Raw genomic sequence first — 18,590 nt, 5'->3', positions numbered from 1 at the left:
CCTGCAGGTGAGGGCAGTGCTGGGACTTGGAAATAAAAACTCACCACTAGGTTGTGACCCAGGGCAGCTGCTGCTGCCGTTCCTGGGCCTGGCTGCCTCTGTGGCAGCACCAACCTCTTCTCCCTCTGCTCTGCAACCGCCCTGAGAAAGCATTAGGGAAGGAGGAGGCGAGAGCCAGTTGGGCTTAGGGGAATGAAACAGGTCCCAGTTTAATCAGAAAAGGAGGGGTGTTTCTGCAGTGCTTCCCCAGCAGTAATGGAGTCGGCATCCCACTGCTGCCAGGCAATGGGGCATCTGTTCTCTGTAAGCAGAGATGCTCTGCCAGCTGTTTTCAAAGAAACTCAGGAATTTTTTATGCACACAGTATGTTTAAAAAAATATTTTAATAAGCTTTTTCAGAATTGCAGACAAGGAGTGGGGAGTAAGAGAAGGGAATTACTAACAGTGCAAAATTACTGTATGTGGAAAACCATAGAAAACTAATTTGTAAATGTGTGTGTGTGGTTGGTTTCTTTAATCTCACGGTTAACCCTTTAGAAAGCCCAGGAAGGATCTCTGCTGTTGAACTGGATTTTCTGTTCAAGTGCAGTCCTGAAGCACGACATGAACCCAGGACACCAGTTCCAGCTGAACCCATCACAACAGTGCTTGAAACTGAACCCGTGTGCCACATGTGACTTGTGATCTTTGTGACGCAAAAAACCATCTTTGGGTACATGATCAACCCCTTCCGGGCTCCAAACTGCACCAAAGGCTTCTTAAATTAAATCAAAATTTCTGTAGTTCTAGAATTTTAAATAGCTTTAGTAGTGCAATGACTTATCAAGTTACAGTGGCTGCATTTTGAAGAACACGGACGAAGTATTGTATAAAACACCAGCATAAACAAAGTGTAAATTATAATTAAGTATTCATAAAGTCTAGCTGAGCGTTACATACTTATTGATTATGGAATGTCAGGTCTCTTCTACGTATCGCCATAAAAAGGTTAAGATAAAAACCAAAGCAACATTCCTGAAAATATACACAGTGCTGTATTTCACACACAAGCCTGAGACAATTCACTTATAAACTTTCCTATCACTTTTTTGGAAGTATTTCCAACTTGCAAACAAAAATGCATAAAAATAAAATGGAAAACAGGGTTCTAGTTGCAAAGACACTTTGAAGCACTGCGCTACCCTCGGTCTGAAACAATCTCAAGCCCTGATCTAAGGCTGGGATACTGTGGGTTTTGTTAGTAAAACTGACTGTAAAGTTCACAGCAACCCCTTACTAAAGCAATTATCACTTAATTAACTGATTAATGCAGGCAATACCCTAATGAACCTTCCTGGTGTGACTCTCCACGTGGATTGGTAGTTCTAGGGAGATGTCAGCTTCTGCACAACAGCTGAACCAGCCAGATCGGATCATCCACAACATCCCTGGGAACAGCAGGTTAATACACTCCAGGAACTCATTGTGGTGACAGAGACAAGCCGGATCCAACGAATTTCGCTCATTAATGACCACAATGTCCAAGTACACGGTAGTTGAGAAGCAAACAAAACAAACAAACCACTTAGCAGTTGGGTTTTATAGGTTGATATATTAGTTTCAAACCATAGGACCGTACATTTAAAACTGGAATCATGAAGACTCAGAAACTGTAAGTAAAATTAACCAACTAAAAACTAACAACACCTGTAAGCCACAGGAGGAGGAGATAAAGTTGCAAATTATACAAATGAACAATTGTTCCTATTTTTAATACAGTAGGTGTGTAGCTGTGGCTTAAAAAAAAAATTTAAACCCAATCATTAGTATGAAAACCCTTTCTATTTCATGGCTGTAAAAGCTACTTCAACCACTTTCAGACTGTTCTGCTGGGCCAGTGAGCATCACTCCCTTCACGTGCTTTTATAAAGAACTGTTGTTTCTTGCAGTTTAATCCTAAAAGTTATCCATACCCACTCCCACTTCTTACACCCTCAACTCTCCATATACTGAATGTCTCTACGTGTAAACGCTGTACTGCCTGTGTGTGTGTGATGTTTCTGCTCCCGATGAAATACTCATCCATGTGAGGTCCATGAGTTCTCAGAAATTCAAGATGAGGCTCCCAGCTGCACATCCATTTCTAACCCGTACAGTCAGAATCCCTGGACCCATTTCCTGCCCTTTCTGTGCTCCATGAAATGTAGAAGACAACAGACAGACTGCAAATAAAGCGATGGATAAACTAACACCTGCAAACAAGGTTTAGTAAACTTAAGCATTTGGCTGACATGAAATTTATCTGAGCTCAAAATAAAAGGAGAAAAAATATAATGAAAGCAAGAAAATTTGTGCAACTCAAAGATCACACTCAACAAATTATTACAGTCACACTTTGCCATAAAGCAGAACTATGAAAAATAACGTTTTCAAAATCAAAAGGCTTGTAACCATTCTTGATGTTAATTTTTCACTGTTTTCTGAGAAGAAAACAAAATATACAAGACTAATAAGCATTTTTTAAGTCAATCGGTTTGGTTTGGGGTTTTTTTGCTGGATTTTTTTTAGAAAAGACTTCAGCAAAATAAAACGAAGCTGACGTTAGACTCAGGATATCAATTCTCTCATAAAAGTTTACCAACTGTACAAGTTAAGAAAATTATACAAGCTTTTGTTTTAAGAAAGGACAGTTCAATCAAGCCGTAAGTACTGTAAAAATCTTTCAAAGGCTACAAAGAAATCTGGAAAAATACAGAATGTATTTCTTTAGTCCAGATAAAGAATATGGAAAGACATCATTGATGTCAACAATTTTACATATACAAACCTGACCTGGTTTATTTATTTACCTTTAAAAACTTCTATATATAAAAATAGTTGTGCTCATAACTTTCAGGATTCATAAGGGTTCCTTAACAATGGGATGACGTTTCCCTCTTCCTAGCATGGCTGAAAGTCTCTGCGCCTGCTCTGATGCGTGTCTTGGCATTCTTTAATTCATTTTACCTTCCTACAACATTTGAACCAGCCCCCCGCTTCAAATAGGATGCTTTGTTCACTTGTACAATGCTTAACTGGTGTATTTTATAATTATACACAGAAATTTCTTTAATGTATTAGGCTGGGATTGTTTTTGCAGAAACTCAGTGATTTGTTTCTCACATTTTTTAGGGCCTTTGATTTCCCAGGACTAGAGTTGCCAACTCTGAGAAATGGAATATTCTCCTACTGCTTTGCAGCACTGAAAACAAGAAATAATCAGGTCTTAAGAGCCAACTAGAAGGTATTAGAAAAAAGTCTCAGCAGATTGCTTTACGGAATTGGATTTTGTAAGGTAACCCATCAACCCTGAAAATTTTAGACACCCAAAATTTACTCCAAGGAATAAAATCAGCTCCCAGTATTCAGTCATCCAAAGTTTCTAGTTCTTCAACCTTTCCATGTGAGTTTGCTTCTTGGAAGAACTCTGAAGAACCTGGACTCTCTTTTCCATTGCTGTTAATTCTTCTTCTTTTTAAAGGTCTTTCATTTTTTTCTTCAAAATCACTTTCATTTCTTGAAGCTGAATGAGCAAGTTTTGGGTCAATGGAAAGGTTTTCAGTTTCATACCCATTTGTATCCAGATCCGTGTGAGGTGTTTTCTTGCCACTGTTAGGTCCATTTACATGCAGTCCTTCGGTTTTTGCTTCATCTTTATTTGACACCTCACCTGGCCCATTAGCAGACACTCCTGCGTTACAGACACACCGCAAGAAAGGGAACACAAGTGTAAGCAGTAACAGAACAATCCCTGACAGGTCAACAAAGCAGAAGTCTAACTAGCCCATTGAACTAAATCCTGCTCTCCCTATCCTCACTGTGTGGTGACTGAGCGATTTATCTGCATACACATACCCGACAGACGTATCATGACAGTGTATGGAAGCCCCTGTAAGCAAAAGCAGGCAAGAAAATGGCCTGGAATCCCATAAATGGACATGGTGCAGGCAGATTGGCCTCACCTGGGCAGTTTCTGTAGCTTCTGCTTGACTTTCACAATCTGTTTCAGCCCCCAAACTGCTCCCTCCTCTTGATACTGCTTTCACTTCAGCTCCTTTGGAACAGCTCTCCCATGCTTTTGAGTTCTGATTCCTTCGCAAGTGATCATGCTCTGCGCTCTTCTCCCATTCTTAACCGCCCTTCAGTGCCCCAGGTCTGTTAAGAAGAGCTAACAGTGTTCCTGAGACAAGCACTGGAAAAGCACTAGTGAGCTACATGATAGCCAGTTCCCATCTCTGTTGTTTTAAGTATCCTGCATGGGGCTCCCCACAGTTACCACTACACCCCTGCACAGACAGAAGACAATACAGAACAGAAGACAATAACGGATTGTCTACATACAAAAGGAAGATCCTAGTGAAGATCTATCCATATGTGAACACTGGCTAAATGCAAACATGTAGCTGCTGACACCTCGGAAAAACATTTAATACTAAAATAGACTTGGTTTTGGAGAGCAAGCTGGACTTCTCATTTGGCTTGTCATCTGCGACGATTTGGCAACCCTGTTTAGGAGGGACAGGGCACACACTTACCATTCTGATTACTGTTGCTGGTTGTGCTGTCTTCCCTTTCCGACTGGCTGGTGCTGCTGTTGGAAGTTGTTGGAGGAGGGGACGGAGCTCTGCTGGAAGCAGCACTTTCGCTTTCATCCAGGAGACGGTCCATATAATCCCTACAGAACAGAAACGGCAAATTCAGCATTGCCCTTGCTGTGTAAAGGATTGGTGTGAGTTGCACAAAAATACTCCCTGCATGTACCACAAGTGCAGCCCATTCACACTGTGTGTTTTTTGAAATGCAGACTTCTCTAGCAAAGTCAACAACTTGAAGATCTCCTGTGTTGATTGGCCCAGGTATGGTTTGTCTACAGCAACTACATATTTGCTGACTGACTGCTACAGCCAGTGTATATAAATTCAGCCTGTGCTTATGCTAAGTCCCACAGGATCACGTGCAAGCAGGATGCTGTGATGTTGGGGACGAGGTTTTCAAGGTGATGCTCTCAGGCAGGTTCACACTAAGCTCTTGCAATTTGCTGCGGCAGTGATAACGTACCATTAAAGTAACTTAGTTTTGTGCACATACAGCTGCAAAAGGGGTAAAGTTAAAAGCCGATGAAAAACTTCAGTTTAAGACATTTCCATATCTGAAATCTATTACAGACCTACAATTTAAGTCACTAATAGTAACTCTCTTATGAACTGTTGGTAAAGCCCTTGTATGTATGGTATTAGTCTGGAATAACTTCAGTAACAACATAACCTCACACCTAATTATTCTGGAACTGATACTGCACCCTAAGTTCCCATATCTATCTGCAAAAGCAGTCAAGCATAGACAAGTACAATCATTCATGACACTTCTTCTGATCACCACATGCAGTCAACTGCAAAAGAATCAGAGGATGTTTTAAGTGATTAACAACCAGACATTGACTAATTTGGGCAAGAATGGGAAAAAAACTGAAAACCCAGACGAAAGAAGAGAGGGAGACAGACAGTCCCTGACAAGTGGTAAAGAAATCCCAGCAGCTCCGAGTGCCTTCCTGTAACGCTCTGCTTTACAAAGCCACAGATGGTAACTCTTAACGTCACAATGCAAGTTCGCTTCAACAGTCCACCACACAGTTCTAAGATGTTTAAAGAAACAATAATATTAAAAAGAAGGATGAACAGAGAAGCCAGAAACAAATGAGAATTAAAAATAATAGTCAAAAGACTTGGAGAAAGTCAGCGGAAAGAGTGGGATACTAAAATCACAGCCCTGGAATGAAGGGCAGAAGAATATGTTGGCTCACTTGCTCAGATTTGAGGGAGGTCACCACACAGCTATGTACAGACATTCCCCTCTTTGTCTAGCAGACATGATGGGGAAAGGAGCTACACACGGCTAAAAAAGCCCTAGTATCAGGTACTGTGTTGACCAGAATTCTTGCCAAACAATACTTGTCAAAAATATACTACAGTGTGTAGCACAAATCCCACCTAAAACCTGTGACTAATGCCTTCCTATAAAATGCATATTTCAAGTAAAACAAGTATTTTAAAAATTTCACATAGTTGCAGAAATGTTACATTTGTGAAACATTTAAACAGAAAACAAAATAGATGAAATAGGGGTTCAATGTAAATCGTTGGCCTTATTCCAAATAAATATATTTTAGAAATTACATTACAGGAACTAGTAAGCCTTTCTTACACCTTGGCTGTTTTCCTGCTGCAGACTGGGACTATGGAATCCATAAGCTGTCGTACCATTTCAGATTACAGCAATATAAAAGAAGGATTTAGATTCAACATGTAAACACGTAAAAATAATGCACGTCTTACGTTACGCCAGGATGAAGATTGTATTTCTTCTTTCCAAATCGTGTCTGCTGCGCAAAGAAATCGTAACGCTCTGATTTCTTCCACATGTAATAAAATGCTACACACTCACCGACTGATCTTGTTCGTACCTAGGAAATACATGCAATGCAAGTTTTGATTAATTTAAATACATTTTTGGCAAAGAAAGCTACCATTCAAATCAAAAGATGTGAAATTCAAAATCAATGCTTCTTTATAAAACACAGGAAATAGCGGAAACTATTGACACAAAATTTCAGTGGCCCAGAAAGTAAAATGCAAAGTCCGACAGTGTTTCTAAGAATACCGAAGATATCGTGAGGTGCTACAAGGAACAGCTTCAGGAGGAATATTCCAGTCTGCTTCACCAGTCTATTCAAGGCCACACTAAGACTGCAGGAATGCATATGGTCCCTGTATGTAAGCACAGCAGGTGTTTTGCCCTCTTCTGAACTTTATTTTCATGGCCAGAGTTACTGAGGATTGTGGATTTTGAGACACCAATTTGGACATATACATAGTAAAAATTATAAGGAGTAAATATAGTCATTTGTGAAGGAAGCTGAGGATAAGAATTTATTTACAATTACATTACTTTTTTAAAAATGTGAGAACTACAATTAAAATCAGTGTTTACCTTATTTGCCTGAATCACATGAAAATCCTTGCCATAGACTTTCAACCCTTGTTCAAAATTTCTACATTCTTCTTCCGTCCAAACAGATAATTCTTCTATAGCAACAAAATGCAATAAAGAAAACACTTAACAAAAAAGCACACGGTCAAAAAAAGAAAACCAAAGTGACAGAAAACATATACGGTATTCAAGTTTCTTTCACCATCTGTTGACTAAATGAGAACTGCCTCCAGAAACTTCACTGACTAGTATAAAAATGAAAATCCTCCCTTCTAGTGAGTAGGTGGGAATTTGGCAGCCTTAAGTAGCCAGTCAGTAGCGATTGTTATAAACAGTCCCTAACTCCAGCCCTGCCACATGGGGAAAATTACTAGGCAGCAGGAAGAGGAAGAAGGGCTTAAGACCTACTGTTTTCCCCTAGAAACAAAGGAAGCCGCTATCCTTCCAGCCAGGACACAGCACGAAGTTTAGGCTATGGACTGGTTGCTGGTATTTGGAAGAAGCAGAGGAAAAAGGATATGGAATGAGGTCGTCTTTACTGTCAGCAAGAGCAAAACAGGAAATGCTTAAGGCTCCAAAAGCTTCTTTAAAACCAGGGTCTTTCTAGTGTTATACTTTTTAAAATAAAAGGGTTAGATATTAATTTTCCTTTACTTAAAATTATGAATTATTTAATTTCACATTTCACATTCGTTCTATTAACTTTGATGACTGAGAAGGTTTACAAGAACAAGGAAAAAATTATCCAAGAAACACACAACTCCATTGCTAGAAGTGATCTTAAATTTTAAATTATAATTAAAGTCATAGATATAAATATCAAGTGCTATTAACTGGAAATTAATTAACACACCTTCTTTGAGCATGTACCTCTTTATACTACATCTGATAATTCCATTTTCTCAGAGAACAAGAGACTCACTGAAGGCTGCATTTAAATAGGCACTGATAACTAAGGCTTATTTGCAGTCAAGCTCAGTCTGTTGACAGCAAAACCCAAAACCTGCATAACAAATAAAATGAGAGTTCAACAACAAACTTAGCTTTCAGTGTATGCTCACCTCTGGCTGCTTTCACATTAAATCTCAGCCTCCGTAATGATTCTTCAGTATCAAAATTGCACTTAACTAGTTCATACAATGCCTAGAAAGATGAAAAGTCGTACATTTAATATTATAGATAACACTCAGTTTATGTTGTGCCACAGAAGCATACGTGGTAAATCACTGAAGAAGAAAAGATTAAAAATTAAGTCTTTGGATGAATGTAATATAATTTAAGAGATCACAAAGACATATTTCTTCTGTTTAAATTTACAAATCTCAAATTACCTAAGCAAGTACATATCCAGGTAAAGTATTTCAACATTTTCGTCCACTGCATACATTTGTAAAATTGATGGGGTTTTTGTATGTATGCATTCATGCAGCTTTAAAAAATCTGTAACTCAAAGAACAAAACTCATTCATACACAATTATTTTTATACCAAATAATCCACTGATGCATAAAGCAAGTTTAAACCTACGTTAACAATTCAATATTTGTTAAAAGGTAAAAAAATGATCACATTTCCATTTCAACAAGGTCCACAAGGAATAATAAAGCTGTTTCAAACATAATTTAATCCTTGAGAGTAAAATAAAATAAAGGGATAATTCATTCTGTAATATTAAACTAGAAGTCCTAATTATCGTTATATACCTGCTCATTGTCTTTAATATGTGATCCCTCAGGAATTGCATCTAGGCCTTTCTCATCACCCGTACGCCTTGATGCTTCATTTAGGAACTCAATCACTTTATCTTCAGGTAAGAAGTCGGGATTCCACAGCAGCTGGTCAACATTTTCATACACTGAATTATCCACAGGAAAAAGAAAAATAAGCTAAAACAGCACTACAGAAGTTTATTCTCTTTTATAAAGCAAGTTATTATGAAATCTTGGAAGATCACTGGAGCACCAACACAAGCCCTGAACACACATAAGGCCAGGCAAAGGATGTTCTCATGAGTGCAGTGATCCAAGTGACTGGGATGCCGTAACTTATGTTGTCTTCAAATCTCTGCCATAATCTGTGCTCTAGATTCTAGGACCCATTTATGAAACTCCCCTTTCCCTGTCCTCCTGAAGCCACTTACATCAGGAGGCAGCAGCATCACCCAACACAGACTCTGAGTGACCCACCCAGCACGCTTTTTCCCGCAGTTTTGTTGATGGCAGCCACAGACATGGGAAAGTATTTCAGAAACTCAATATATATGTTTTCTTGCACAACAATTAAGATCAGTCACATAATACCAAACCGTGCATCACCAAAAATGGCGCTAAGAACACTACCAGGTATCTGGAACACTAAATATAAAAGTCTCAACCACCATTGCTGGCAAAAGCCAGTGAAAAGGTCCACTGCTTCTCCTCTGAATTATCTCTCATTTTTATTTTGAAGAACCGACAAGCTTTAAAGGATTGAAATACCAATACAGCAAAACGAAGTAAAATTCAGGTTATTAAAAAATAGAATCAGGAAAGTATCCAGGGCTTTCTTGTGCCTCAGTCCTCAAATGAAAGATAGCCTTACAAAAAACACACAGAAAATAACTTCAACAATGATTCCTAGCTTGGCAAGCACCTTTGACTCTTTTTCAACAAGAGAATACAGGAGGGAACACTTGTGAAAGAATGGTCAGCACAGGCAGGGGAGACAGTAGCATTCTGTGGAAGTGGGAAGGTCAGAGCAGCAGCTAGGGGCATCTCTGCTTGTAAAAAAGTGTTTTTTAACATGAAAGTAGACTACAAATAAAAAGCCAAAACTGATAAGGAAAATTAAGTGCTCTGTAAAGAGAGACAGCCTCATTTCACAAGCAAAGTATTCTTTGGAAACAGCTTCCAACAATTTTTTAGGAGCTTTTTTCCACTAAGGCTAGTCATAATCTGATGCTTGGTTTCTCATTTAAGAACAAGGATACTAGGTACCTCGGGATACAAACTCCAGTAGAAGCAACAATTCTCTTCAACAGATAATCAGTTCTAAGCCATCCTTAATGATGTGAGCCAAGCACACTGCAATATTTAAGAATGACAGCATTCCATATGTGTCAGTGCAGCTTCAGCACCTTTCAGTTTTCAGAGCCTTCTGAAAACATATATTTTAATGGTGTAGACTTTTTATAACACGAGATTGTTTAATAGTGGCTAATCTCATCTCCAGTCATCCTTCTCAGAGAGCAAGCCCACTGTAATTTGCTTAGCACAGATTACATGGCTGTTCTTTCCTCACGACAGCAAGTCAGAACACATTCTGAACAACGTGGTTATTCTTGAGAGCATTTCCATGCTCTTGCTTGTGAGTCTGGATGAGAAAGGACCAGCCTTCTTAGTGTCTGGGAATTTTACAGTTAGAATTTCCCCTTCATTAGAGAACAACTAAGATGATGGTGTACGTACATGAAAGTACTAAATACAGTCTCAGACATTTATTTTTCAACTATTCAAGCTTCACTAATACTCCAGGCAATACTCCTGTCAAAGATTAAATCCAAAACACAGCAGAAAGAAAAGAAGTGGCAGAAGATATAAAACCCCACTGGAATATAAAACTAAAATAGTCCTAGCATCACTAGTGAAAATTTAACTTTCCCCCCTCAATGGGTTTTGCCCATGACGTAGGTTCTAGGTTGTGCAGACAGCAGCGTGCAGGACTATGAAACACTGGTTTACACAGGCTACTGCAATGCACAATGCAGCTATATCTTTTTTATTATTGGAGGCCAGAAGCCATTTAGAGCTGAGTAAATACCAGGTAAAGCAAGTGACTGACCTGTAAAGCAAAAATTACTACATCTCAGGCAAATACAGAGTTCAAGCTCTATTTTCAGACAGAAGCACGAAAGTGTGCAAAGAGCAACTTCTTCACAGCTAAAAAGCAGATCTTTTCTGATTTGTCATTTTCTGCTTTGAATGGAAGCTCCTGATTCCTCAGAGTTTCAAACTACATTCTCCTCTATCTCCCAGCTCTCCAGAGCTGACAGAATGTGCCAGCTTCAGCGTGAGCCTGCTCTATATCTCTTTTGAGACAGTTTCTAGTGAGATCAGGCTACAGTGTAGTTACCGCAGCCTAGAGTTTGAAGCAAGACAACTGCTACTACTTGAGCATATACTCAGGTTCTAGAAAGGCACCCAGTTTTATGCTGGTTAGTTTAAAAACTAACTTATATACAAAAGCCACAGTCTCAGACTAACCTGCAATGTAAACAAATTCTTAGTAATCAGCTGAAAAAGCAGGAAAATTTGCTTCTTTTAAACTCACAGCTGGGATTAAACTGTGTCTACCTTTCCTGACTCGATTGCATTGACAGTATAGAGCCAAAGGCTCTGGTTCTGAGGGAGGTAAAAGTTCCTGGACAAAAAAGCAAAAGTAGAACAGGAAGTTCATTAATATTGTGTGACGAGTTCTAGAATGTGAAAATCAAAGCTGCTGGTACCATTTTTGCCTCTTTTAACATGTTAATCCAATTCCAGCAGTATAACTTCTTTATTATCTATTTCCTTTCACATAAATTAAATATACTAGGTATAACATAAGCTACACAGAAAGCTCATGTATAGGACCAAATTAGAATATAAGGTTCTATGGGCAGTAGGCCAGCAATATAACCTTTCTTCTTCCCTTCCAAGACTCAAATTCTGATAATGAAGTACAGGATGGACTACAGTTTGAGAGATGGTTCACTTTTTCACTTGAAGGAGCCCTTCTATTAAGTGAGACACTTGACATCAATCAAATCTTTTATTTCTCCCCATCAGAAAATAATCTCAAATATAGCAATAATGGGAACAGTGTAAAGTCTCACCTTTTTCATTCTCTTTGTACTTGCATATGCCAGCTGGAATTTCAGCTTGAAACATAGAGCCCACCATGATTTCCTGTTTTGAAATAACAGAAAGAAGAAGTTAGGCAACCACAGCTGTGATGTTTTTTGTTAGCAAAGAGAATGACCATGTCTTTTTTACCCCTTAAAACTTCCATTGTTAAAAATGTAAAAATGCAGTTAACAGGTACTATTTGGAAATGGAATTTTTTTTTTTATTTAAGACTCCTTACTATTAAAATTACATTTACAGGGAAAAACTGGAAAGGATTTGATGATATAAACAGTTCGGAGCTACTAGGTAACAGGTCTATTCATTGCTCATGAAATTCAAGCTTTTTAAACAGTCTTTAGTATTTACCTTTTTCCAGTCTTCTGAGGGAATATAATCTTCATCTTCTTCAGATTCCTCTTCTATTTCACTATCTACAAGGAAGTGTTCAAACATTTACAAAGGATGAGCTGTGACAGGGCCCTTGTACGGCAAGAGCAGCCTCCAGCAGAGCGGACAGAGTGAGAGGCCATGGGACATCACAGCAAGAACGATGGAGCCACAGGGTCCAGCCTCTCAGCCCATCAACCTCCAGCCCCATGCGACCCTGCTCTACCTCACTGCCATCTTATCAAATACCACACAAGGGCAAATGGCAGTTTTAGTGACAATAATAAATGCTTCAGTATTGACAACTTTAAAAAACCACCCACTCAATGTTCACATTTAGAATGGATTATGAGACACAACAGGCTCTGAGAAGTTAAGGCACACATGAATATATCCATCAATTCTACTACTACCTAATTAAAATTTGCTTTCCCTCACCCAGCTTTGAAGCAGTTCATTTGATCCACATCCAAATTTACAACAGTCACTTGCAGAAAGTATTTTTATGTGGACATTGGGCATCCACATGTGGGTTCCAACACAATTTTCAAGTTGCTCCTAGCTTGTTACTGCTGCTGTTCTCCCCATCCAGCAGCTGACACTGAATATAATCTGTGAGACACCTTCACGTGTGCTTTTCTCAGTCTTACTGAGATTTAGCAGGCTTGGCTGTACTGCTCAGAGATGCACACCAGCATTTAAAATAGACTATTTCAGATAAGGACTGATAAACATTTTAAGCTCTTTAGGATACAGGCTAGCTGTCTTCCACAATGGACTGAAAAGAACTGCGATATCTGGTTTATGTATAACGTGATAATATCAGCACTAAAATTACTTGTACATTAAATTATGTTCTATATGCAGCTGAACATTGAAAATAAGTCCAAACCTAGTGCAATACACACGAATTACGCTAACGCTATGTTGAAAAAGTAGAATTCATTTAAGATATTTGCAATCCTCTGCACGCGGAGGTTCCTTGGCATTCTTTGATTAAAATGAACTACAGATTAGAAAGCTGCATTTCTACAATGTCATGGCTAATAACTATCACGTATAAGGTACCGTAAGGAAACTTAGCTTTGTTGAAACATAGAAGAGTAGGAATTCAAACATCAATGATAGTCACACCCATCACAGAAAGGTAAAATATCTGTTGACCAAAGGGCCTTGCTGACAGCTCAATACTAAAAAGTTCAGATCCCATTAAGATTGCCACAGAAGTAATGTAACACTTGCTCAACAGCCTCAGATGGATACAAAACTGACTTTTAAACAAAACAAGAGAAAATAATCAGTCCACAATGCTGACAACAGCATCAAATACAGAACTCTTGAAGAAATTCTCTCCATCATTACCTCTCCCCTTGTTATCCTAGGTTTAACAATCTATTGGCCCTTTTCAGATTTCATTGCTTTTCTCTTCTGTATTAATGATCTTGAAGAAATTTGAGGTTCTATTTCTAGTACATTTCAGCTTTTACTTTTTTCTTCAGTTGGACTCATCTTTGAATGAGCACGTAACCTGCTGTCACCAGTCCTTGTTACAACAATTGCACACTGTGCAGCAATTATGGAGTTGGAACAGTCCATTTCTTACTTGCAAATATTTTTATCAGTGTCCTTACTGTGAACTGGCAGAAGGAATTACAATGGTAAAGGAATATCACACTAACCAGTCATTTACCGCAACCTGTTCTGTGCACAAGAACATTTTTCTGAAGAGCACAGATGCACAAACCAGTTTGTGGGATCCCACACTGGACTGTCACAACACTCGGAAGCAGCGTCATGGCAGGATTTACCTGCTTTTTCAAAACCAAAGCAATTTAAATTTTTCCACAAATTTAATTCTTTCTTTTAAGGAGAGCATATACTGAGCATCCTTATACAGCGTCTCCTATCTGCAGAGGAGATTTAGCATTCAGCTAAAAATAGGACTTTTAATTGCCTATTATCTTGAGCATAAAGATAACAAAGAACAGTGTGACGAGAGAGAGCAAACAAATGTTTATAGGTATCAACAGGCAATTTCAGAAACAGAATACTAAGTTAACTAGAGCTGCTCTTAACCAAAGGTCAATCATACTGAGATTACTGTGCTTAGCACTAAACTGTACATACTTGTGTCAAAATATTTACATCGACGAGGGCGAATTATCTCCTGTGGATCTTGAGAAGCAACAGATGGTGCTGGGTCGTCATTAGATGACTGTGTCTCATCTTCCTGACCTGATGAATCTTTTATGGTCTCCTCCTTAAATATAAAAAAGCAAACAGGAGAACAGCCATCCCTTGTATGTCACAAACACTATTTTGGCAATATTTTTTTCCAAAACTGTTGATATATCAAACCCAAACACCTTTAATCTGATTTGAAGGGACTGTATAGATTCTGGCCTGTCCAGACTAAGCTACAACAAATGTGTAAGCACAACATAATATTTACTGACCAGGATTTTAAGCAGATCAATTTAACAGTCAGACTCCAACATACTATTCAGAAATATGAACCACAATTAAATATCACATCCAGTTCTTTAAATCAGTCAAGGAAATCCTTGCAGTTTTCACTTGATTTCATTTAACTTTAAATTTTAATTTGGTCTTTAAACCCTTTTCTTATGAATAAAAAGAGGAGAAATTATTTACTCGTTATACTTTTCTCAATCAACACGACAGCAGTAATGTGCTTCAAGCCCACAGGAACAGCATTATCAGGAGACTCGAGTACATACAGTAAGTCATCAAAAGAGCAAAAATTCAAACAAGCTTGTACATTAGACAATAAACCACAACAACCATTGGAATTATTACAATTAAAAAAAATTAAAATGATAAAGGTAAAAAAAGTATTAGTACCTTCTATTTCAATGCATGTTGTCACTATGCTTTATGTGCTCTATGACTACGTTGCAAGCACTTACACTTGCTAGTTCTAACACAGCAGCATTAGGCACAGCACATGTTTGTACCTTTACCAGCAGCCAGAGTATTATCACATGTGCAGCTTAAAGCAGATTAAAAATAGAGAATAGCTAAGTGCAGTATAGCTAAATAAGCTGCGGAAAGCTTCCAGAGAAAGCCTGAATGATTTATAAAATCATTCCACCCCCGCAGATGTATTTTACTGCCTCTCTGCTAAGAGCATGCAAGCATTTCAGAGCTCTCATTCTTGTGACCCAAGGCAAACAATCATAGCAGGTTACCCACCTCTCTTTGTGCCCAGTCCTCCCCACCACCCTTGCTCCCACCCTATTGAAACATGTGGAATATGAGAACGTGTTCATCCAATTCAGCCACAGCACGGAGCCTGCAATCAGGTTAACCCACGGGCTGCGTTTACGGTGCTGGACTGGGAACCACCACTGCCAATGGGCAGGAATGCACTTGCTTCCACAGCGTGCTAGGAAGTGTTCGTGCCCAACAGAGGGACAATGATGGCTCCTCTTGCTGCTGACAGCAGTGACAAACACTGAGATTTCATCCATTTAAGAAAAAAGATAGACAGTATCTTAAATCACCGGGTAACAGAACTGAAGACTACAGAGGAGGTCGTGAGAACACAGGAGATGGAAGCTGTGTCAGGAAGCAATCAAGAAACAAGGACTCAAGAAGAAAGCAAGACTTTGGGAACACCACCAAGTACAACAAAATAAAACACTTCTGTGGCTTATTTTAATTCTGCGTATTTCATGTTATTAAAGTTTCTCCCCCTCTCCAGCTTCTTGAACCTTTTCTGACATAACAGAACTATGTACTTTTATTTCTTTTTGAACTATTCAACTCATACAAATAGCAAACTTTTACAGCATCTGTCAAAGGAGTTTGTAAATCCCAAGATTTTCTGTATCAGATATATCACTCCTCATCCCTGTGTCACATTCCAGAGATTCTAAAATGGGTAAGATATCAAAGAACAAGATGCATCCTTTCTAAAGCCAGATTAAGTAACATGACCTCCATTAATGCCTAAGCTTTTTTGTTACTGAACATTCAAATGGTTTCATATTTTAATGGAATTCAGGATACAACTCTGAATGGCACCAGTAGTGGAGAACTTAGAGCTGTTCCCATGACAGGACAGGATTGTTACAAATACGTATGACATACACAAGTAGAAAAGACTCTAAAATCAGGACATTTACTTTAAGAGCACACAGAGCAGGATTTTAAAAAAGCTAAGTTCAAAACTATACATTTTGCAAAGATATTTGAAGCATCAGACTCAGTTAATAATTTAAGTACTACCAAGACTGCCAGGCTGAGAAAATACAATTTAAAATGCTAAAGCTAGGAAACCTGCAGCAATCTCCAGTGCTCAGAGACACATTTAATTCAATCCCAAACTTCACTGTTGAGTTTCAATAGATCAGCTTTTCATCTTGGAACAAGTGATCAGCCATACCTATAAATGTAGTGGTTTAACCCCAGGCAGCAACTAAGCCCCATGCAGCCGCTTACTCAATCCCTGCCTCTCACAGAGGGAAGGAGGGGAGAATGGAAAAAAAAGTGAAAGTTGTGGGTTGAGATAGTTTAATAGAACTGCAGAAGAGAGAGGTAACAATGATAACAGAACATACAAACCGAGTGATGCACAACACAATTGCTCACCACCTGCTGACAGATCCTGTCCCTGAGCAACTGCAGCCCCCCAGCCAAATCCTGCAGTTTATACACTGAGCTTGATGCCATATGGTGTGGAATTTCCCTCTGGCCAGTTTGGGTCAGGTCTCCTGGCTGTGCCCTCTCTCCCAGTTCTCTGTGCACCCCCCAGCCCAGTATGAGAAGCTGAAAAGTCTGTAACTGCTCAGTAACCACTAAAAACATCAGTGCATTACCAACACTATTTTCATTCCCCAATACAAAACACAGCACTACCCCAGCTACTAGAGAAAGAAAATTAATTCTATTCCAGTTGAAACCAGGACAACAAAGGTGCCTTCAGGCATTTAAAACATTAGTTTGGAAGTCAGACTATTCCGAAAGACAATTATAATCCCTTCTGACATGATGTTATATGTACACATGTACTCTAATTTGCCTCAACAACAGTTTGGAATGATACAGACAAAAATAAGAGCAATGAAAAGAAACACAGATGGGCAATTAAAAGTAAACATTAGAGATTAGTACACAAAGCATCTGAAATCAACTATATTATTAATTACTTCTGCAATGATTTGACATCTTGAGTGGCTGTCTAGCACAGAGCAGCAGTATGAAATGAGTTTTCAAGTAGTGCAAACTTACTTTGTTCTCACCGCTACAGCCACTGTTGTCATCGTTATCAACATCATCATCATCATCTCCCTCCTCCTCTTCCTCTTCATCATCTTCATCATCTTCATCTTCTTGGAGAGGAATGGTACCATCATAGCCATAACGGCTAAGCAGCTCCTGGATTGGCATATCACTTTCCTGATAAACATCCAAACAAAGTTTGAGGTATTAACAAAACTATTTCACATCCCACATCCATTCTGCAGCCTAAAGGTGTACACTTTAACTGTAACACAGCAAAACCAGACAGATGATGATCATGTATGCAAAGAATGGCCACTCCAAAATGAATGGACAGTCAAAATTAGTAGTTTTGGCCCCTAAGAAAAATGTGTAGTCTTCTATTTCCCAATCCTTCGTTAATTTACAGCAGACCTCATGTACCAATGATTTCTTAAAGGGAAACACGAGCGCTGCCATGGTTACATCATACCCCCCCCCAGTTCACAGAGCGAACACAATCCTCATTGGAACAGTTCTGGTTGGTATTACCCTTAACACCCAAACACTACCTGAACAAATTACAGTACTTTGTACATATTCATGGAAAAAAAGATAAAATGTGTGTCAGCAGCAATTGCTTCACCCAAACAGCTAACATACTGACAGTTTTGCAGGCGGAAACTTGCCCTAGTGCAAGGCATTGATTTTTGATTTTCTTGTCTCCAAGAATTCGGCAGAACAAGGGCCAGAACACACAGTACCTGTCTTGAATGTGGAGCTTAATCTTCATTTGGGGAGTTGTGCTACAGGGACAATTCCACACAATTCTACAATCCTGGCTTTGACAAAACAGACCTCTGTGTGTCTCTGTGCCTCTCCCCCTTCCAGGCAAAACAAAAATGAGAGGTTGGACAGGGTCAAAGTATCACCTTACATTCAGGTTCACCTGATATCCAGGTAAAGATACTAGCAACCTTTACAGAACCATACACATTTTAAGCCATCTGTCTCAGAAAACCATCCACAGTTGGAGACAAATCTGCTAAAATATGTGCACATTTAAAAGTCCTTATATTTGGAATGCTAGTCCACTCTGAAGAGTCAC

General features: G+C 38.9%; 1 protein-coding gene across 1 annotated transcript in view; it reads right to left on the bottom strand.

Moving 5' to 3' along the window:
• Positions 1–364: 364 nt before the first annotated feature.
• Positions 365–18,590, bottom strand: part of LOC138723155 (mesoderm induction early response protein 1) — a 38,292-nt gene continuing 20,066 nt past the window's right edge. Inside the window, exons 4-13 of the mRNA XM_069862042.1 lie at positions 17,513–17,680; positions 14,384–14,516; positions 12,236–12,300; positions 11,857–11,929; positions 8,708–8,859; positions 8,067–8,148; positions 7,006–7,100; positions 6,351–6,478; positions 4,554–4,693; positions 365–3,709 (exon numbers count right to left, since the gene is read on the bottom strand). Of these exons, the coding sequence (XP_069718143.1) occupies positions 3,384–3,709; positions 4,554–4,693; positions 6,351–6,478; positions 7,006–7,100; positions 8,067–8,148; positions 8,708–8,859; positions 11,857–11,929; positions 12,236–12,300; positions 14,384–14,516; positions 17,513–17,680 (1,362 nt within the window). The 3' untranslated portion in view covers positions 365–3,383. The remainder of the gene's footprint in view (positions 3,710–4,553; positions 4,694–6,350; positions 6,479–7,005; positions 7,101–8,066; positions 8,149–8,707; positions 8,860–11,856; positions 11,930–12,235; positions 12,301–14,383; positions 14,517–17,512; positions 17,681–18,590) is intronic.

The sequence above is a fragment of the Phaenicophaeus curvirostris genome, chromosome 8, assembly GCF_032191515.1.
Source record: "Phaenicophaeus curvirostris isolate KB17595 chromosome 8, BPBGC_Pcur_1.0, whole genome shotgun sequence".
Lineage (NCBI taxonomy): Eukaryota > Metazoa > Chordata > Aves > Cuculiformes > Cuculidae > Phaenicophaeus > Phaenicophaeus curvirostris.
This window is presented reverse-complemented; position numbering and strand designations above follow the sequence as displayed.